Genomic DNA, 21,454 nt, shown 5'->3' with positions numbered 1-21,454 from the left:
AGTCATTGGGCTGTACTAAATACGTTATTGACTTACAATAGCCTGTACAGTTATCGAGAGTATGTCTGCGGACCGATGTCCCTGATACTAAAAATCTGCCAGAGGTCTGCTTGCCATTCGATGTGCAAATGGCCAGGAACCCGCCAGCGGATTCGGCCGGAGGTCCGCCAGCTCGTCCATCAGGGACCCGCTGTAGGTCCGCTAGCCTTGTGTTATCTGGGTTTATCCCTTACCTTTGTCCAGAAACAGAAGTTGAACCAATTGCATCAAAATAGCTAATGTTACAGGAATCATCAGTGTAACTGCTTTAGCCACTGACCGCTACCATTAATGTTATTGAAGCTGCTGCTAGTTGTTGTGAGCTCATGAGCTAACTGGCTATCCCACTCTTATTGTACTGGATTAGCATTGAAAGCATTGGAACTGATGTGTCCAGGTGACAAGACCTATCTTAATTTATCAGACATTATATTTCATGTTGAGATGAGATTAACCTTACATGAGACGAGGCATAACATGCAGCACAAGACAGGTCCCGATGGAAGCTGATCATCAAAGCTTTATGTCCCATCCGGGACGAAGAGGATTAAGTAAGTAAGTATATTTCATGTCATTTCAATTCACAGCTATTTCAGAGGCATGCCTAGCTTCCTTCCTAACAGTCCTGAACAGAAACAAGCAGCCACGCACATAAGCCAGGCTGGGCCTGGCCTGGTTGTACTACACAAAATAGTGTAAAATAGCAGATGAACTTAAACCCACCACTTGGTGGCAGTAATATCCTACTCCACGAAAGAGAAAAAACGCCCACTTACACCTTTGCAGGCAGCTACGCCGAGTCGATGAACTGTCAAAAATCGGTTCTCGCGTAGCTTTAACTCTGTTGTATCTAGCTAGCTAAACCAGACATATCGGATGCTACAGTTAGCTAGCTAGCTAAACATTATTTTCTGATTTTTCCTCCACTGTAGCCGATTACCCGTAAACTTGGATTTGCTGCGGCCCGTTTTCGAGTAGATAGTCGTTATGGGCAGCAGCCGTTATCGGCATAAAATAGCGTGTCAAATAGCCCCATCCAAGGAACTTTGCTGTGGGGTGGGGGTGGACGGAGTTAGCTACCTAGCCTAGCCAGCTAGCGCTTCGCTTGGCTAGCTTCCTAACTGGGTATAGACATATTACATTTGGCTACTTTCAATTGGTGTACGTTGTCTGTAGGTTACATATTTTCAGACAGATCCGACCACTGCAACATTTTCAGAGTTTGATCTAGACAGAGGTCCAAGCATTAGCTAGACAACTAGCAAGAAGGTAGCATCATAGCATGGCGTCAGATACAAGTGACACAGAAGAATTCTATGATGCCCCCGAAGACGTACATTTTAGTCCATCTCCCAAAGTGTAAGTATGCCAGCTATCGTATATATATAAATCGTAGCTATTTTAACAAATTCAAGCACAATCTAACGTTAAACGACTTGCCAATGTAACGTCAGCATTATTTCTTGTGTTATGATATGATTGACAATCAAATCAAATGACAACTAACTTTGTGCGATTCGAGTTCTAAGAGTATTCGACTGTTGAGGTTCAACTAGGTTATTCCAAGATAGTCTATGAGAATAGGAGCACATACACATCACCTATGGGCTATTTCTGTTTTAGTGCCAAACTGATGACTAAAGAACATACTCTCTTATGCTGTTCAGGTCACCTGCAAAGTTTGTCCTTCCCTCAGCCAAGGTATGTACCGCAGTCTGAGCACTGTTTGCACTGACAACCATGCATGCTCAACAGTGTGTTAAACTTATCTCTATATCAGTTTCGAATGAATGACTGTTCATAAAGGGCGGGCCTACAGTAACTGCAATGGGAAGGAGAAAGGCAAATACACAGGAAGAATGCCTTTAAGAGCTTTATGGAGGTCAAAAGTTAACACAAAACAGATTTTATAGTTCATGTTTGTAATGGATATAGTTGTGCCAATTCTCACTTGGACAGCTAGTCAATAAACAATCCAACCTTATTAAAATGCATATACTGAAAATGCTGAGGCATACTTATGAGTTGTAGACGGCTTGAATTGTCTGCATGAAATGCAGTGGCATGTACGTTCTCATTGCTAGTCTTTCTGCGTGTGTTTGAAGGGGCTGGTAGAGAATCCACCGCAGGAGGAATCTGTTGAGTTGGCCCCACCTGAGACAAGTCAAGATGACTCGCTTCAGGTACCTCTGCCCTCCTCTTAACAATCCAGATTCTCAGAGTATTATAGTCTTGGTGTAACGAACAAGCTACAGTGACAGCTGTCAATACAGCTCAAATCTATCACACCAGTGGAGGTTCTGTCAGCCTCGTCCCTGCACTAAAGGGTTTGGATATGTGCCAGTGAGTTGTTGACCACAGCGCTAAGTAGTCTAAAATTGAGTGAACAATTTCCATGAGTGAATATGTGATTGAGATTCTGATTGGACGATCACAACATAAGGATGAAAATCCCCTCACACGCATCCTGTAATGTATCCTGCTCTTGACCGCGCACACTGGGCTGCGTTCAAATTCAGCTAACAGAGGCGAACGTTCGTCGCAAACTTGTTTTCTCCAAACGGTCACATTTGAACGGCTTTTAATGAACGTTCCAAATAGTCCGCATAAACGCAACAATGTTCCAAAATACCGTTAGGCTACAAGCCTGGGTCCATTGTGATCCTCGTTCCGTTACTGGCGAACTACCTCTCCAGACTGTTAGCTTCTGTTAGCAAACGTTTGCAGCAAACACAAAGCTAACGGAAAATAGTTCGCTAACGTTCGCTATGTTCGCTGAATTTGAACGCACCCCTGATGTCTTCTAGATCATTGACAGCATCATAGAGGAGAGCCAGAAGGGGAGCGCTGCAGACCAGGCTCTGCTGTTGGGCCCGCAGGACGCTGACGCCAGGGAAGAGTCCCTGCTGCTCGCTGCTCCCGACGCTTCTGAGGAGCCAGGAGGTGCTGCTCTGGGGCCAGGAGATGCTGCTCTGGGGCCAGGAGGTGCTGCTCTGGAGCCTCCGCCTGCAGCCAGGAGCCCTGAGGAAGCACAGGAAGACGCAGGGCTGCAGGGGGCCGGTTCCATGTCTGTCCCAGGGGCCCTGGATATCCCCGGCGCTTCGTCTGGGTCACAGGAGCACGTCCAGCCTCCGGACATCACCAGCGCCCTGGGTCAGAGTCAGCCAGAACCGCCGGACCTGCCAGACCTCCCCCAGACGGCGGCCGAGGGCGACGCGGCGCAGAGACCAGCAGACCTCCTGGACCAGGTCCCCCTCGCCGACAAGCCGGCCGAGTCCGACGACTCCGGACCCTCCAAACCCCCGCGCCAGTTCACCGTAGAGCCCGACATCGTGGCCAGCACCAAGAAGCCCCCGCCCTCTCGACCACCGCCCCCCAGCGGGGCTCCGCCCCCGCGGCCTCCTCCCCCGTCCCGCCCTGCTCTGCCCCCCAGCAGGAAGTCCCAGGACGGCATGAGGCCCCCGGGGCTCGAAGGTAAACAACCTTGTGTGTTTTGCTGCAGCAGCAAAAGGTCAAATGTGCACAAGAGGGATAAGCAAGTAGGTTTGAAATGCTCTTTTAGGGACTGAGCACATTGACGTCACATGCCATTTGTGGCCTGTGAGCACACTTACCCCCTAATCTGTAATGGACCACATTCTTTCATACTGATTTGAGTGACTTCCAATAAAAGTGTGTGTGGACCTTTGAAGCCTCCGCTCTCCCTGCCCGGTTGTTGTGTGCGCAGCGGAGGCGGCCGAGACCATGGAGCCGTCCGGCCTGGTGTCCCCCAGCAGCACGGTGAGAAGCATCACCAAGGAGCTGCAGCACTCTCTGGACCTGGCCAGCGCCACCAGCGGGGACAAGGTGGTGACGGCACAGGTTAGCGAGGAACCACCGGCCACCCCTTGTTGTCCGCAATGTTTCATATCCTCTCCCAAGAGGCACCGGCTCGGTGGAAAATCTCTTAAGATTGCGTGTGTGTGTTTTTGTGTGTGTGTGCGTGTGTGTGTGTGTGTGCGCGCGTGTGTGCGCGTGTGTGTGTGTGCTCCTGCAGGAGAATGAGGATGAACAGGCCAGCTGTGCCAGCGCAGGAAACGCTCCAGGGCCCCAGCGCCCACGCTCCAACTCTGGCAGAGAGCTGACTGATGACGTAGGTATCCCTTCCCCTCGCCGTGAGTACAGTAGGTCTCACTTCTGTATCAGTTCCCGATGCGCTCCCGCCTCGCCCCATACGCGTGTCCGGGCTCTGATTGGCCGCCTGGCGTCTCGACAGGAGATCCTGGCGAGCGTGATGATCAAGAACCTGGACACTGGGGAGGAGATCCCGCTGATCCAGGCGGAGGAGAAGCTTCCCACGGGGATCAACCCCCTCACCCTGCACATCATGAGGAGGACCAAGGAGTACATCACGTGAGAGGCTCACTCAGCGCCTTCCAATCACACCAAGGGGCCAGGCTGCCATTTACTTCCTGAAACATTTTGATCAGCGCCATCTTGCCGAATCGACCCCTTTTGACATGCGCAGTTGTGCTTTTCTCAGACCCGTCGCGTTCACGAACAGTTTGCACCATGCAATTATTATTTGCATCATTTTTAAAATTACTTTACAATGCTAATGCAGGGACATGCAATACAGCGAGGAGAGCAGTGAACGCGCATTAAACATCCACATGAACGTGTGAACTTCGTGGACGCGGCCGGGTCACATGGTTAAAACATGAGAAAAGCACAACTGCACATGTCAAAAGGGGTCGGTGGCCCTGTTCAAAAAGCTTCACTCAAGAACGAGGCATCAACGTAGTCACTGAATCCAGTTCTATTAATACATCCATGAATCACACACACACACACACACGTAGGAGCGATTCACAGCCCCGCCCCGTGGCTCTCCCGCACACTGACGCGGAACACGAGCAGTGCTGGCGCCAAGCGGCGCCGAGGACGTTATCTGGAGTGAGATTGTGTCTCTCCCTGCTTTTCCTCTCAGCAACGACGCGGCGCAGTCGGACGACGACGACAAGTCCCAGGCGCCGCTGACGGACACGGACGGAGGCCGGCTGAAGCAGAGGACGTAAGGACCGGCGCTGGGCTGGGTGCCATGTTTCTGATCTCCCCGCCCTCTCTGCTGGGACGCAGGCTGAAAAGTGTCTCTATTGTCTCACACGGCTCTGTGTAACTTCCCCAGCACACAACTGAAGAAGTTCCTGGGCAAGTCGGTGAAACGGGCCAAGCATCTGGCGGGGGAGTACGGGGAGAAGGCGGTCAACAAGGTGAAGAGCGTCCGCGACGAAGGTAGGCGAGCCCCTCCGCTCCGGGCAAATGGTTCCTTTAGGGGGCGAGGGTCTCTCACTCTTGGCTTGTCTCAGTCTTTCACACAGACCAGGACGACGCCTCCTCCAGCGACGACGAGGGGATGCCCTACACCAGGCCGGCCAAGTTCAAGGCGGCCCACAGTTTCAAGGGCCCCTTCGACTTCGATCAGATCAAGGTGGTCCAGGACCTGAGCGGGGAACACATGGTGAGACTGCGCCGGTGGGCTTTGAGACGGGCTACGGTTTTGTCAAAAGTATTTTTATTCAAGAGCGTTGACATACGGAAGATTGTGCACGTATTCAGCTCAGGTTTTACATATTAACAATAATAAACATACATGTAAAAAATATATATATATATTACAACAAAACGACAATAACAATCACCCACCCCAACCCTTCCCACAGCTGCTCAGGGTAGTACCCAACTAATGCATGAGCTATCACTTAATAATCTTACCAAGAAGTTAGTGAAGGGGTTCCAAACCTTATCAAATTCTCTTAAGTTTGTCTTTCAGTAAAGACGGGCTACACTTTTTATTAAATAACAGATGATCGGTGTGCCTGATGTCTTCACATCGGCCACGAATGTGAGGATGTGGAGTTGCGTCTGCCATGCGCCACAGGACCCGCTCACCCCCTTCCCTGTTGTGCCCCTAGGGGGCAGTGTGGACCATGAAGTTCTCTCACTGCGGGAGGCTGCTGGCCACAGCAGGCCAAGATAACGTGGTTCGAATCTGGGTCCTGAAAAACGCCTTTGACTACTTCAACAACATGAGGATAAAGTACAACACTGAAGGTATTTTAGTGAACTCGAGTTAAAGCTCGGGTAAGCGGCGCTCCAAAGTTGTCCCGCTTGTGCCTGCCGGTCATGTCAGCGGTCAGGCTCATTCGGCAGGTTTCTAACAGCTGTTCTCTTCCAGGTCGCGTGTCCCCCTCTCCCTCCCAGGAAAGCTTGTGCTCCTCCAAGTCCGACACCGACGGTGGGGTGAGTCAGGTTAGGACCCGGGTCTACAACGCCAGCGGCGTGCTCACAGTCCGGGATCCGTTGCGCAACCTCGCCCCGGGGGCGTCGATGAGGAAAGAGCACATATCTGATGTTTTGCTCATGTTTTGTGTTTCTAGATGAGCAGCGTTCCAGAGGACCCCGACACTGAGGACAGGAACGCCCCCTTCCGCCAAGTCCCCTTCTGCAAGTACAAAGGGCACACGGCTGACCTGCTCGACCTGTCCTGGTCAAAGGTCAGGGTTCACGGCTCCCTCTCATCCTTCCTCACACACACTCACACACATTCCCACTCTCTCTCAAATACCCGATGTAATCGTCCTTCTGACTCCAGAACTACTTCCTGCTCTCGTCTTCGATGGACAAGACGGTGCGACTGTGGCACATCTCCAGGAGAGAGTGTCTCTGCTGCTTCCAGCATATCGACTTTGTCACAGCCATCGCCTTCCACCCCAGAGTAAGTGACTTGTACGGCTCAGTCAGTCAATAAAGTTAAATCAGTCAAAGTTGTATTGACCGACTGACTGAATCAACCTTATCTTACCTGTGAGTCCTTAGCTTTATTTCTCTAAGGAATGCATCGCTGTTAATTATTCTAATCCTCGTGTCCATTGCAGGATGACCGGTACTTCCTGAGTGGCTCTCTGGACGGGAAGCTGCGTCTCTGGAACATTCCAGACAAGAAGGTGGCGCTGTGGAACGAGGTGGACGGCCAGACGCGCCTCATCACCGCCGCCAACTTCTGCCAGAACGGGAAGTACGCAGTCATCGGCACCTACGACGGACGCTGCATCTTCTATGACACGGAGGTACTCTACCCCTTCATCAGTCACCAGAGGGCGACTAGCCCTACCCCTTCCTCAGTCACCAGAGGGACTAGCTCTACCCCTTCCTCAGTGACCAGAGGGACTAGCCCTACCCCTTCCTCAGTCACCAGAGGGACTAGCTCTACCCCTTCCTCAGTGACCAGAAGGACTAGCTCTACCCCTTCCTCAGTCACCAGAGGGACTAGCTCTACCCCTTCCTCAGTCACCAGAGGGAGACTAGCTCTTCGTAAACAGCACTGCTCAATAGAATCACTACAGATCGTTACCTCAGGTTGATTTGACCCCAGTGGGCATTTCATCATCAGTGTGATTATGAAAAGAACGTTATGAAAACGTTACGTGTAGAATGTCGCTTACCATTTGTTTTGTGTTGTACTCTCAGCGCCTCAAGTACCACACCCAGATTCACGTGCGCTCCACCAGGGGGCGGAACAGAGTCGGACGCAAAATCACGGGCATCGAGCCACTTCCTGGAGAGAACAAGGTATGCCCCTCCTCCTCCCCGATGCCCTCTGCCAAACGTGGCCTTTTCGGCGAGTCCTGTCTGTCGGCAGTGACGCCCTCTCGTCCCACAGATCTTGGTGACGTCGAACGACTCCCGCATCCGCCTGTACGACCTGAGGGACCTGTCTCTGTCCATGAAGTACAAGGGCTACGTCAACAGCAGCAGCCAGATCAAGGCTAGCTTCAGGTAGGGGAGGCCCCTCTTCAGCGGGCCGTGCTGGGTGTGTCGCAGGGTCACGGGTCACCGGGTTCTGACATGGGCCCCTTCTTGTCTTTCAGCCACGACTACTCGTTCATCGTCAGCGGCTCGGAGGACAAGTACGTGTACATCTGGAGCACCTACCACGACCTGAGCAAATTCACCTCAGTGCGGCGGGACCGCAATGACTTCTGGGAAGGGATCAAAGGTGAGCGGACGGCGCCATGTCCAGCTGTGTCGCTGCCGGCGGGAGGCACCGCCTGTACTACGCTGTGTGGTGCTCCTCCTCTTCATCCTCTCTCTCTTTCTCGTCCTTCAGCCCACAATGCAGTTGTGACGTCAGCCATCTTTGCACCCCATCCCAGCCTGATCGTCCCACAGGAGGCTGGGGCGGAGAAGGTCGATGCCGAGTGTAAGAGCGTGGACTCCACAGACTCCGAGACCATTCCCTCAGGTACCAACGTGGCGGAGAGAAATAGTTCAGTGTTGTCGTTATCGAGACGGGTGTCTTACAACTCACTCATCTTGTCTCTGTTGCAGGAGCCCTGAAGACCGATCACACAGAGGTTCTGCTCTCTGCGGACTTCACCGGCGCCATTAAAGTTTTCATCAATGTAAAAAAGTACTGAGTTCTTTTCAGAGGCATATCAAGGCACACAGCCTCGGGCTGAACTCTTAGCAGGTGTGGAACTGTTCGTACAGTGAGTCTGTGTACAGTGAGCCCTACCACGGAGGCGGAGCAAACCGCTGCTGGCACTTCTCATCTCATCCGTGGCCGACTGGTGAGTGGTCTCGGATGACAGATCCGAGTCTGTCATCCTCCAGAGAACTGGGACCCTGAGGTACAATATTATGGGTGTGGAGGACTGTAAATGGAGGACGCAACTCACTTCATGTCCCGTTTCTTTTCGATGTTTGCTTTTTTCTTTTTTTTTTTAAACATGGAACTGTGCACCTTGTTCGCGTTGTAGAGTAGCCTGTGGGGGAGGGGCTGCGGAGCTTCGTCTGTGTAATTGGAGCAAAAAACGGAAACTACACAAATACGAGCCGAGTGGTGAATGATTATAATACACTGTATTTTCTGTATGCTGCTGAGTGGAAGGGGCTCACTGTCTCACACCTGATCCTCAACGCTTTCCTAGTGCACCTTCTCAGCAATCCTTGCCGCTGACACTGTCTATAATAATTGTTCAAGCATTATTAGCACTAACTCAAATCATTTCAGTTACAAGACTTCCTCCATGTCTTTGTTGGTGTTTGTGGTATGAAAAATAAAATGGAACCACTGGTTTAAAAAAAAAAAAAAAGTTGTGATTTCTAAATTGAGATTACATGCAAGATACCTGAAAAAGAACCCAACTTAATTTATTGAGTCTTCAAATTACCGACCCGGAGTCCAGACAAGAACACAGACACGTCGCCAAGAGGGATTTATTGTGAATTCTCGGGAACTAGTCGCAATAATCTGATTGAATGAGTTTACAAACAAGCAATAAAACAAATAGAACTGTACAAATAATGTTCAAACTTCATCATACAAAAATGTGCCAACTCTTGACTGGAGAAGTCAGAACACGGGTACAGAGGGGAACTCCAACGGCCGTCATGTCAGTTGGTCTGGAGCGCCGGAGCCCGGAGGAGGGAAGCGTGTGGCGCTGACCCCGAGTGGCTGCCCCTGCACCAGACCTGGGGAAGGGGGGGGGGGGTCCAAGGCCGAGGAGGATCAGTGTTTGCTCTTCTTCGTCTTTTTGTGGGAGCGGTGCGGCGAGCGTGAGCTCGACCGCCACGCCTTACGAGCGGGCGATGGCGACCGAGAACGCTTCGACTTCTTGGGGGACCTGGACTTCGTTCTGTGGGGGAGGGGGGAGGGGTAGGCATCAGTACCCGCACACCAGACAAGACAAGATGATGGGCAGAGAGGAACGAGCGGGACTTACTTTGCGGGAGAATCGCCTCTGTATTTCTGCGTCCACTCCTCAGAGTCTTTACTCCGCCCCCTGCTCCTGTCCCGGTCCTGACTCCTCTTCCTTGCCTCCCGGTCCCGTCCTTTGCTGCTCTCCTCCACCTTGTCCCTCCTCTCGTCCTTCTTCGACCTCTCTTTAGACTTGGGCGCTGACCGCTCTTTGTTCTCCTGGTCGTCCTTGTCAAACTCCTGAGGGGAGGAGAACCAGAGAACAGAGGGAGGAGAACCAGAGAACAGAGGGAGGAGAACCAGACAGCAGAGGGAGGAGAACCAGAGAACAGAGGGAGGAGAACCAGATAACAGAGAGGAGGTGAATTGTGGTGTGGGTCTTTCAGGCACGGGGACATGGTGGAGCTGTAGGAGACAGGGGACCCACCTTCTGCAGAAGCTTGTTCCGATAGTGCGCCACCTGCTGCTGCAGGTTCATCCCTGACTTCCTGGGTCTCTTTCCTGACTCCAGCTCGTCTTGGAACTTCATAACCTTCACCTGTGACACAAACAATATGGAGACTGAGAATCTATATATTGGGCACCAAACCAAATTCAGACAACTCACTGGAAGAGCTGAATGTTAGTGGTTGGGTAGGAATGGTGTTGACTAGGGCTCTGCAGTGGAGGATGGCCATTCCATGCTGTAGATGGCTTTGGGTCGTTCCAATTTCCACTGGTGGCTAATGCTAGTGCAACACAATTAAGTCACGTTAGCCTGTCCAAAAAACACCCCTAAACACCCAAAGCGCACCCAAAAACAATTTAAATATGAGTAAAGTCTATTGGGGATTCTTTTGTGTCTATTTACCATCCGTTTTGAATTCAAACTATTGTGTAATCTATTCTGGTTTGTGGAACTTATATTTCTGTCTGAGTCGGCAAGCGGAGTAACACTCAGATCTGGCTAGAGCATATAATAATATAGGTCCCCAAACCAGAACAGATTACACGATAGTTTGAATTCAAAACGGATGGTAAATAGACACAAAAGAATCCCCAAGAGACTTTACTCATATTTAATTTGTTTTTGGGTGCGCTTTGGGTGTGTGGGGATGTTTTTTGGACAGGCTAACGTGACTTCATTGTGTTGCACTAGCATTAACCACCAGTGGAAATTGAACGACCCAAAGCTATCTACAGCATGGAATTAACTGAAAATGATCTCCATCAGTCCAAAACAACATGGGTAAGTCGAAAATGAGGCCCTAGTTAAAAAGAAATCCAGAATATCCCTTTAAAGGTGCACGCTTGCCTCCAGCTCTCTGAGTCGGCTCCTCTTCCCCTCAGACACCTGGAAGCTGCTCAGGGAGCTCTTGAAATCCACGCTGTCGTACTTCGACGGACTGGAGGAGTCGTCGCTGCTGTCGTCCTCTGAGTCCCCCTCCCCCACCTTAGTGCTGGCACTGCAGGGGGGAGAGACGGGTAGAGATGGGGAGAAAGCAGGGTCATACAGGAAGATGGACACGCTGTACATGCTTGAATCATATGAACACATGCATTAAAGTCGAACTGAAACGGACGTTTGAGATCATCTAACTTCCGTAGTTTGACGTATTTCCGACGCAAACAAGCTATGAGGGTGGGACATAATGTTTAGAGGAATTTGATTGGAACATTGACAAGTGGACAGGTTTTAAGAACTTTAGACAGATTCGATAGAAGGATAGCGTTGATTGACGGGTGGATGTCGTGAGATTATTGGCCTAAAATCTAAGGTACCTGTTGTCGTCATTGCATGTGACCTACTGTTTTCCAGGAAGTAAGAAATTATATACTTTGATATAAGATTACAACAAAAGTAGAATTTTGTAATTTTTTGGGCATACATCGTTGAATAGGTGAACACTATGACCAATAATGTGAACCAAAATGGGACAGAATGCTTTTTTCATTTCTGTGTGACTTTAAGGTGGGTGTGGTTTTGATGAGTACTGTAATTCGTTAATTACTGATTATGCACGAGTTTGATTTTGAGGAATGGTCATTTTCTATATAGTTGGACTAAGAGTCCAACTAGTTCACCGGTGTTGCCTTCCAGACTAGACTTTGAAACTATGAATGTGGAAGATGAGTATAAATATATTATTTTGTTGTAATTCATGAGTGAGGCCTGTGTTTTGAACAGCCGAATTAACAACTGGACACTGGAGAGGACCGACTGCACAGGTTAGGGGTTGGATTCTGCTGGGTTTGAGATTCACCCAAAGGTTAATACACCTAGAAAAGTGAACTTTGGATGTTCTATCCTGGCCACATGCCGGAGCTCTTGTTGAATTGAGAGAGGGAGGGGAGCATGGGTGCTGATGAGGACGGAAATGATGAGACTCTGGATCTAAGGCCCTCTTGATCTTTCAGTGTGGGACACCATCTCAACTACTGAACTGGTGACAGAATATATTAATTAATATATTCTTGTCAACTGATGTCCTGTATTACCAAGACTTTGTTAAATGTTTAGTCCTGCAGTAAATCCCTCTCTAGGTCGTCCTCAGACGAGGCCTCCTTCAGCTCTTCCAGTCATCCTGATCCTCCGTACATCTGGCTAGCTCGCCAGGACTTTCCACCCCTGCGTCTTTCTAGGGTACGTCCACGTACGTTAGTGTGGGACGCCCTCGTGACCGAGGCCCGTGTCTTGGCTCCCACCGCACCAGTTTGCTGGCTGGAAGCTCCAGGCGTCTCTGGCAGTGACCAGCCAGCCTCATTCTCCTGGCTGCTATTTTCTCACTCACCCTTGGTGACCCCCCATACAGAAGCTTGTTGGTAACATGATCGTTCTGCACGCAGCATTCTGGTGTAGCACCCATCTAGGGACTTCTGCAGGGTGGGCTTCAGGGTCCAGCATTCACAGCCATATAGGAGAACGGACTCTACTGTTGCATAGAAGAAGCTGAGTTTGATTTGTCAGGGGAGTTTGGAGTTCCACACGCAGGGCATGCCACTCAGGGAGTGAGTTGACCCATGAGCATTTGAAGTCATTGTTGTTAGAGGTGGAATATTCTTAGAGGTGGATGGTCCAGGAGGATGTTGTAGGTGATGGGCTCGGTTTTCTTGGCCTTTAGCCGAAGGCCAATCTTGGTACACTCTGTCTCCACTCTGCACAGGAGCTCCTGTGCTTGCTCTACGTGGCTCTTGTACCCGTGTACATGGTCTCTAAGGCCCGGAGTAGATTTGGGAGGGACACCGTACGCCTTCAGTATCTTCATCATCGTGCCTCTGTGTATCGAGTCAAATGCCTTTTTGGAATCGATGAAGCACAGTACCTGCTTTCCCTACGAATCTCAACATTGACGATGGTCCCTTTACAGTCAGGGAGTTTCCAAAGTGAAATCCAGGGAGAAAGTGCTGGACCACACGGGCACGGCGTTCCCCCCGAGGTCTTTAAGAACTGTGAGTAATTCTGTCCTGCTGTATTAAATTGACTACTGGGAAATCTAAGTAGTTTGCCGTTCTTCCTATGTGAAACTAAGTCTGAGCTCGCCAGCGTCAACCCCTTTATATAATTGGAACCTTAGATTTACTCCTTAAGTAGCATCAAGATTCAAATTAAGGTGGGTATCACCTTTTCACGAGGGGTATAAATCTCTAAACAACATATCACCATATCCTACTGTCCAACTGACTCAAAGCGCCGCGCCACGCTGCGAAACGATATTCCAATGTGTGGAGGCGGGGCTAAGAGAGACAGCGCTGGGAGACTGTGCCATCATTTCGGCTGAGGTTTTGGGGGGGGGGGGGGGGGAAGAGCCAGTCTGTAGGTAAGGGTTAGAGGTGTGGGTGTGGAGGTGTGTGTGTGGAGGTGGTCGGCAGATGCTTCTTACGTTACATTCACGCCGTCCGCAGAGTCACGCTCGCCCACAGTGTCCCACTTAGATTCTGTCTTGGCTGAAAGAGGCGGGGACAGGATGAGCCAAGCAGTACAGGTGAGACTGCAGTCTGGGGTGTTTACAGGAGTACAGGTGAGACTCTGCAGTCTGGGGCGTTTACAGGATACAGGTGGGACTCTGCAGTCTGGGGCATTTACAGGAGTACAGGTGGGACGTTTACAGTACCTTGTTGGGGCAAAGCCTCAGTGTCGTCCACCCTCTCCCATTTGGACAGCGGAGCCACCCTGGAGTGAGCGAGGTTCCTGCCGTCGTCCACTGGAAGGGAGAACCCAACTTAAAATCAAGTCTAGATCTAGAGAGGCGCTCGGGGCCTCCGTCCATACTCAAAACAACGGTGGACGATGAACCTACAAGGCATTCCGTCGATGTCGTCGATGACCACGCCCAGAGGGACCCCGTCTAAGTCGTCCACGGGGAGCCCGTCTAGGTGGGAGGGGTCCCAGGCCAGGGGGCAGCCGTCCAGGTCGTCCAGCGGAGCTCCGTCCAGGGGGGCGCCGTCCAGCGCTGCCCCGTCTAACGGGGCTCCGTCCAGGTCTGGGGACGCCACCTGTGGAGAGAGCCTCCCAGTTAGGACCCTTGCCAGAGCTCCAGGGTGATAACACTATCAGAAGATACAGACCGATCATTTCAATAGGATGGGGAAGGAAGAGGGATATGGATCACTTGTCCTGCTCACCTCTACTCTGGCGACCACCTCCTCCCCAGCTTTGACCAGACCCAGGAAGATGTTCTGCAGCTGGATCAGGTAGGCCTCTGGGTATATGGCCCATTCTTCCCAGGCCCGGAAGCAGCACATGATCTTTTGCTGAGAAGAGAAGCACAGGGGCGTGTCAATGGTTTCGCCTTGGGCCGAGCAGACAGAAGACAAAGGGCTGAAAACACACCGGTTACCTTGAACTGCTCCGCCTGCAGTCTGGCTTGGATGTTCCTGTAGGCCTCGCTAATGTCTCCAAAGATCTGAGGCAACTTTGCCTCAAAGCTTAACAGGGAAACAGAAATAGTTCAGGGATAACAGAGAGATGGCCACTTAAAGTATGTAATGTGTACCATAAAATATTACTTTGAAGAAGAAAAAAGACTTCAAACGTACAATTTGCGATAATAGGAAGCATTAGCAACTTTGGCACAGGAGTTGTATAAGATATCCGATACCAGATACAATCTGGCAATCTGCGGGAATAAAACCAGAAATGTTTGTGAGCGATACGTGACGTAGCTTCTGCCCGGTACATCCTCATTCATGTTGATTATAAAAGACTTCCGTGTGACGTTTGTGGAAGACCTTTTTCTGAAGGGGTGTTTGGAGGAGAGACAGGGACTGGACGATGCAGCCCACCACCTCCTCCGCTGCCTCTGCTCTCTCCAGGCAGAACAGCATGGCGTCGCCCACGTCTTCCCTGCGGGGGGTGAGACCCCTCAGCAGCGCCTCCAGTCTCTCTCTGTGTCTGGGACACACAATAACAACGTCACCCAGGCCTGCTTTCTCAAAACACACGCTTTTTACTGCATAGAGGATTTTTTGGCGCCCGCCAAAGAGATGTTAGCCAGAGCCAAAGGAAAATCACAAGTGCCAAAATGCTAGAAGTTGAGAATAAAAATAGCAATTCGAATCCTTTCCATATGTGTTTGACAGCTTGTTTCAAGTGCAGCCCATCCCTCTTTCTTGCATTGTCCATGGTTTGGACCACTTGTAATCAAGATAATTAAGACAGGTTATCAGTATCTTAAACATTTTGTCTTCATATCCATTTTGTGCCATTTCCCACGATGGTTAAAGTGAGCTCAATCAGAACGACAGCAAAGAATATAGGCCTATATATGCTGGTAGGCAACTCAGCATAAACATGGAGGTTTCCCCAAAACATTTGTGCGCATCATCCCCCAAAGACCCATTCTGAGCCAGGAAAAACACTGAAAGACAATGTTTTCTATCTGAATGTTGTATAGTGGAAATGCAGCCATTTGACCCTGATCAAGACATCCCTTAAGCCCAATTTATTTTTCGTCGAGCGACACTTAAAACCATCGCTCGACACTTTTGACGTCATGGGAGACACTTTTTTGTGAAAAAAAGTGTTGCTGAGGGCTGTCGCGCACCAACGTTTTTTTCTAATGCCGCTGACTCCGTCACATATTGTTGCTCAAGTGTAATTGGATAGCTTGATAGAAGGCTTGTGTGTTGCCATGGATATGCTTGTTCCGCAGCCTTGTTTTAGTTTTGGCTGTCATTTGACTTTTGGTTGTCATGGAGTAGAGGAGCGTCTCTCCCAGCTTGTGAGGAGATATCCCCATCTATACAATTCATCCCTGCCCCTTCACATATGCCCAAGTACTGCAGAATTCGTGGAAGGGAATCTTTCCCGATCAGAATGAAAACAAACCACAATGAAAACCGCTCTCTGAACAACCCCTTTACCTCAGATGAAACTCTTTCCCTCAGAAAGCCGCTTCTCTCAGAATGACAACAAACATGCAACAGAATGACAAGCGCGCAGCTGATTGTTTCCATAGAGACGACGCAAAGTGTCGCCCGAAGTATAAATGCAACATGTCGAGCGACACTTTTTTTTTGTCAAGCGACATTTGTCGAGCGACACTTTTCAAGAAGCATAAATTAGGCTTTATACTCTTCATCCATGTCCGGCGGAAGCACTTACTCAGCCTTGAGCTGCCCTTTCTTCAGCTCCTCCTCTTCCTGGGAGGCGGCGTCGTCGTCCTCCGCCCCCTCCTCGTCCCCATGCAGGTAGGGGTTCAGGAGGGGCGGCCTCCAGATGGAGCCCCCTCGGAACATGCGGAAGTCAGTTGTCCTCCACTCGCTAGGAGACTCCCCCTGGGGAGGGGGACAGGAGCATGTCTGAGACACTGTGGGAACACGGCCTCGTGACCGTGGGGGACAAAGACAGAGAGGTAGAGAGAGAGACGGAGAGAGGGGAGGGGCTTGTCCTACCTGGAGAATGGAGTAGAGTTTCCAGCGATAGTATACGTGATCTTGGCTCTTGTTGTCAAATAGAAACCTAAAACCAATCAATCGATAAAAATCAGCTGCGAGTTCAACTCTGGGCCACGTCTACGGCAGGCGTAGAGGGGTGTAATGATGATGTCATGACCATTTTAGAGTAGAAAAGTCTAACCAGGGACAGGGATTGCTAACCAGGGACAGGTATTGCCAACTAGCCTTGGCTAGAAATCCTACACGCAACTCATCTGTTTCAAGTTTTTAACCTGCTACAATATTGTTTGCACCGTAAAAGAAATAGATATTGGGTTCGTATCAGATCTTGATAATTGCAACTTACCTGAAGTCTGGGTTGTTCTTCTCTTTGCTCATGATAATGGCTTCAAACATGGGTCCCTCGCGCACCACAAACTCTATCATCCTGTGGATGAGGCCTAACAGATTCCTGCGGAGGAGAAGGGGAGAAGGTCAGAGGCCGGTTGGCACGCCGTCTCCTCCTCCCTCATCCAGATCAGAGGCCATGTCAAAGCTCTCACTGCAAACCCACCAACCCCCTAAGCTTCTGTCTGGTTGATCAAACACCAGACCATGTACCGAGGGACACTGTCCCTCAACTAGTGACTTGCGCGTCCGTATGAGCAGAGAGGCAGTGGGTGACGGACGTCTGTAGCTAAACCAAAAAGCCAGCATGCGGTGTTACTCGGCTTACACTGTGTTCACACATGAAAGAATAAACATTTATCTCCACCTTTCCCTTTCCCTTGTTTTGTTCTTAATGAACAGAGTGGCACCCAGAGTGAGTGACAGCATAATTTACTACTATCCACTCCTACTGGACTTGATCAAAACCATCCACCTGCCTTCTAGCTGTATCTGTCTGCAGTGTCTCAGAGGAACCACGGTTGAAACTCATCTTATTCACTTCAGCATTCATTTTTGAACACTCTCTTATAATGTCTGAATTTGACTAAACCCTAAGATACAAATGTCATGAATAATGTGACCATGGGCCTCTAATGGGCAGTAAGAATCTGCAGTCCTAAGCAACAGGGGTTACCAATGCCCTGAACACCTACCATAGTGTCAAGAAGGCCCTTTTGACAGTGGCTTAAAGCAGACCAGTTAGAACACACCCACAAACTAAGAAGCACATGAATGGGTTCTACACTTGGCTGTCATGTGTCTTTTCTGTTATGCTCTGTAAAGCACTTTGGGAAAAAAAGAAAGAAAATGTGCTATACAAATAAAGTTTAGTATTATTATTATTATTATATACAGAGCTTCGGACTGGCTTTCCTGTCCCTAACACACTGTGTGAATGAGTAGTGCACCAGAGTCTCTGTCCACTAACACTGAGGTCAGAGAGAGGGCTGGTCAGTCGTAGGAGCAGTAGTAAGAATGCATAGAGTGTGTACCTTTCTGTTGGGATAACCACTTTGACTACGGCTTCGGACAGAGTCTGTTCATGAAGTCAAATCAAATAGTGAAGATATGAAAAAGTGAGTATATAAACAGGTGAAACACTGCATGATACATACAGCATAGAACCCCACCAGAGCATTCAAAGCTATCGCTAATTCTAAATAGAGGAAGAGGTCCCATATTTCACACATCTTACAGTAAAGTAAGTACACCCTTTTTGGACTACATTATACAAGAGATAATCCCATCCTCCATTAAATGCACACTTACATTGCGATTACATAACTGACTGTTACACTACTTTAGAACTGGGTCAAATCCCACTGCAATAGGACAAACACTCATCCCAAAAGGCCTCTACAATACTAGAACACGATAACAAAAGGCCTATACAGCTATACAGCTACCACAGGACAAACCAACTGGAATATCTTAAGACAAAAGAAACTGGAGAGCAGAGTTGTTGTGCGAGAGAGACTGATCCTCGCTGCTGCTTGCGAATTCCAGCTCAAATGATCAGAAGTGTCCAGTTTATTCGTCCTATGATAAATGTATAACCTCCCTAGAACAACTACACGCTTTCTACAACCTGCCACTGATCTTTTAATGCAGAATAAAAAGAAATGTTTGAGAAGGAGGCCATGCATGCACCCTAGAGTACAGGGGAGGGCAGTACCTTGTCAAACTCCTCCTTGGACCTGCTCCACGGCTTGGTGAAGTCGTTGCGGAAGCGGTCTCTGGGCTGACCGTTGAAGGGCAGACCAGAAGGAGGGGGTGGGGTGGCCATTTTGAGGACCCCTATGGGCGTGTAGAGGGGCTGGGGAGGGATGCGGACTGCTTTCCCCCATCCCAGCTTCATCTCAAAACCCATAACCGTTTTACCTGCACCAGAAGAAGTCACAGCTTTAGAAGAAGCAAAGGACGAGGCATGAAGAGGATCTGTAAGTGGAAAGATGTTAACAAAGACTTTGCTCGTTGCCGACTTACCATCTAGTGCAGCCAGGGCTCTCTCTGCATCTTTCCTGGTCATGAACGCCACAAAGCCTCTGTTTGTCACCCGAGTTCGTTCCTCATCTGTTCGTGGCCACATGATCTTCACACTGGCCAGGGGACCGTACTTGCCAAACTCTTTGCAAAGCATCTCCTCGTTCATCTGAGACAGTACACGTAGGTATGACATCAGTGCAGTCTCACAAAAACTCAATCGGCGGACACAGTGGTTACAGTGAGCTAGCTTATGAATCCTTCATCTCCATGATTTACCTTTGGGTTAATGCAGCCAATGTACAGGTTGGTTGTGTTTGGCACTGCCGGGTCATCATCAAATACTGAAAGACATATTGAGGGTCAGGGTAGTGCTTGGTTTGTGATGTGTTAAAGGGTTTTATGATTTAAGGCCGTTTTCACGGTGACCAGTTTGACTCATACTTGATCGTCGCGATAGCGGTAAATCCAGATCTCCATATCCTCCTCCAGGTTCATTCTTCTTTCTTTTGTACCTTTCTTCACGCTCCTCTTGAATTCTGGAGAAAAAAATAATCATTTTCCAAACAAACATGGAGCAAACTGGTCGAATAAAACATAGATGTTAGTGTGGCTAAATAAGCATACTGTTTAAGTTCCTCTTTAAAAAGTTCAAGGTTGCTCTTCTTCTTCTCCTCTGTTTTCTTTTTAACGATCTGTGGAAAAGACACAACATTCAGGAATACAAAGGAGAAGCCCAAAGTATTTGTCTGCCGGGGGCTTTGCGTGGCACTCACAGGCCTTCTGATGTCAGACTGGACTGGGGAGACATTCTGAGGCGCTAGCTTGGCGGGTCGGTAGAGCTTGCTCTTCTTGACCTCTGCTGCTTCCTCTTCTGTAAACAAAAAACAATATCGGCAATAAATGAATAACACTGATAAGACTCCATCAAAGCTGCGCTGACTACCTGGCACCCTAGTATTTCTGCTCACCTTTAGTTGCATTTACAATCCCTCCACGGACAAAGGTTTTCACTCCACTTTTATCATTACTGTCAAATGATGCTAAGAATTCTTCAAATACTTCAGCTGCTTTTTCTTGTTCCTGTAAAAAGGTACAAATTGTTACACGCAAATACGGGATGCAATATTGTGATTGTCCTTCCAGGTTATATTTTGATACATCATACCTTTTTCTTAAGATCTTCTTGTTCTTTCTTTGTTAGAGTTCTTTTAACACTGACAGGTTTCCCTTTTTTGTCTGCCATGCTCAGTCTGTAATTAATAAATATGCAACATTACAATCACCTGCATGGACTGTGATATCTCTCCCTCCCTCTCACACACACACACACACACACACACACACACACACACACACACACACACACACACACACACACACACACACACACACACACAGTGGCGTTTGTTTACTGTGACCATTGATGACTGTTCATTAGACATAGGTAGCTAGCGACCTGGCTACATATTAATCATGCTCCGACTTCCACAGGGGGTCTGTTACCAAACCAAAGGAAAAATTAGCTCTAGCTAGAAGAGAAGCATAGCTGGCCTAGCCTGCTGCTAATGCTAGCGAGGGTGGCTATCATGCCACTGAGCTAGCTAGCTAGCTAGCGTTAGCTAACCAGCTAACTAGCTGCTACTCTGCTTGGCTAGTACCATTTCGGTCATTTTTAGGTGTCTAAAACGCACGTAAGTACAGTTTATTTAAAATCGAATTAGCTAAAAGCACTGATTATGCATAACAATGCAAGTTTCACATTTCTTACCCTTAGAAGTGTTCAATACGTTTATTATTGCTCCACCATTTTCAATACGACAAAAATGGACATCGCGGAAAAATGACGCGGACACACGTTGGCCAATGAACGAGCCAATGAACGACAGAAAGGATCCTGTATTTTGTTTAATGCGCCCGGGCCGCCACGCGGTGAACCGGCTACGCAGGCGGGGTCACTCACTATCAGTAATGTTAGTTAAATTGTTGTGTAAAAAAAAAAAAGCGATGATGAATTGAGACTGAATGAATGGAAGAACATAGAATATTGGATGAATCAATACATTAATGAATGCATATTGCACTGATGGATAGGTGTATCAATGGATGTGATTGGCTGTTAGGCTTATATTGTAGGCCTCAGGTTGGAACAAAAAATACATTTTCACATAGACTACAGTGGAAACCTCTTCTACATGTGTACACTTGATTACTAATAAAATGATTAATATGGGCAGAGTGAAATGCTGGTGTTTCTGATACAGTGTCGTATGTGCTGGCCTTGTGCTTTATTGAATGTCTCTTGTATTTGATGTTGTTCAGTGTAGATGTTTTTACTGTAATTGATATTTATATTGTAAACAATGCTTTGTTGTTGTTTTCTAT

General features: G+C 48.9%; 2 protein-coding genes across 4 annotated transcripts; one reads left to right on the top strand and one right to left on the bottom strand.

Moving 5' to 3' along the window:
* The first annotated feature begins 902 nt into the window (after positions 1 to 902).
* On the top strand, positions 903 to 9,116 carry wdr44 (WD repeat domain 44). 3 transcript variants are annotated; one of them, XM_084450474.1, is made up of 20 exons: positions 903 to 1,398; positions 1,707 to 1,740; positions 2,145 to 2,222; positions 2,847 to 3,513; positions 3,767 to 3,900; positions 4,076 to 4,171; positions 4,295 to 4,431; positions 5,009 to 5,092; positions 5,207 to 5,313; positions 5,388 to 5,539; positions 5,994 to 6,132; positions 6,257 to 6,321; positions 6,459 to 6,575; positions 6,674 to 6,796; positions 6,957 to 7,148; positions 7,549 to 7,650; positions 7,742 to 7,857; positions 7,950 to 8,077; positions 8,189 to 8,323; positions 8,410 to 9,116. In XM_084450474.1, exons 1-20 carry the CDS (start codon positions 1,322 to 1,324, stop codon positions 8,496 to 8,498), a joined length of 2,772 nt encoding a protein of 923 aa, XP_084306600.1. In that variant the 5' UTR covers positions 903 to 1,321; the 3' UTR covers positions 8,499 to 9,116. The 3 variants fall into 3 exon arrangements, with proteins under 3 accessions (XP_084306600.1, XP_084306599.1, XP_084306601.1); XM_084450473.1 differs by having other exon boundaries at positions 6,257 to 6,330; XM_084450475.1 differs by lacking the exons at positions 7,742 to 7,857; positions 8,410 to 9,116 and having other exon boundaries at positions 6,257 to 6,330.
* A 205-nt stretch (positions 9,117 to 9,321) lies between these two features.
* Positions 9,322 to 20,884, bottom strand: LOC311318744 (U2 snRNP-associated SURP motif-containing protein). The gene is made up of 24 exons (XM_084450172.1): positions 20,841 to 20,884; positions 20,238 to 20,322; positions 20,041 to 20,152; positions 19,846 to 19,943; positions 19,697 to 19,764; positions 19,514 to 19,608; positions 19,349 to 19,413; positions 19,073 to 19,238; positions 18,762 to 18,967; positions 18,079 to 18,122; positions 17,004 to 17,108; positions 16,655 to 16,721; positions 16,365 to 16,537; positions 14,990 to 15,152; positions 14,798 to 14,877; positions 14,599 to 14,686; positions 14,384 to 14,512; positions 14,059 to 14,254; positions 13,873 to 13,962; positions 13,642 to 13,705; positions 11,076 to 11,226; positions 10,209 to 10,319; positions 9,807 to 10,021; positions 9,322 to 9,719 (listed from the first exon to the last, which is right to left on the bottom strand). Exons 2-24 carry the CDS (start codon positions 20,313 to 20,315, stop codon positions 9,593 to 9,595), a joined length of 2,691 nt encoding a protein of 896 aa, XP_084306298.1. The 5' UTR covers positions 20,316 to 20,322; positions 20,841 to 20,884; the 3' UTR covers positions 9,322 to 9,592.
* Between the last annotated feature and the right edge of the window lie 570 nt (positions 20,885 to 21,454).

The sequence above is a fragment of the Borostomias antarcticus genome (genome assembly GCF_949987555.1).
Source record: "Borostomias antarcticus genome assembly, chromosome: 15".
NCBI lineage: Eukaryota > Metazoa > Chordata > Actinopteri > Stomiiformes > Stomiidae > Borostomias > Borostomias antarcticus.
Note: the sequence above shows the minus strand (reverse complement) of the source record. Positions and strands in the feature narration are given on the sequence as shown.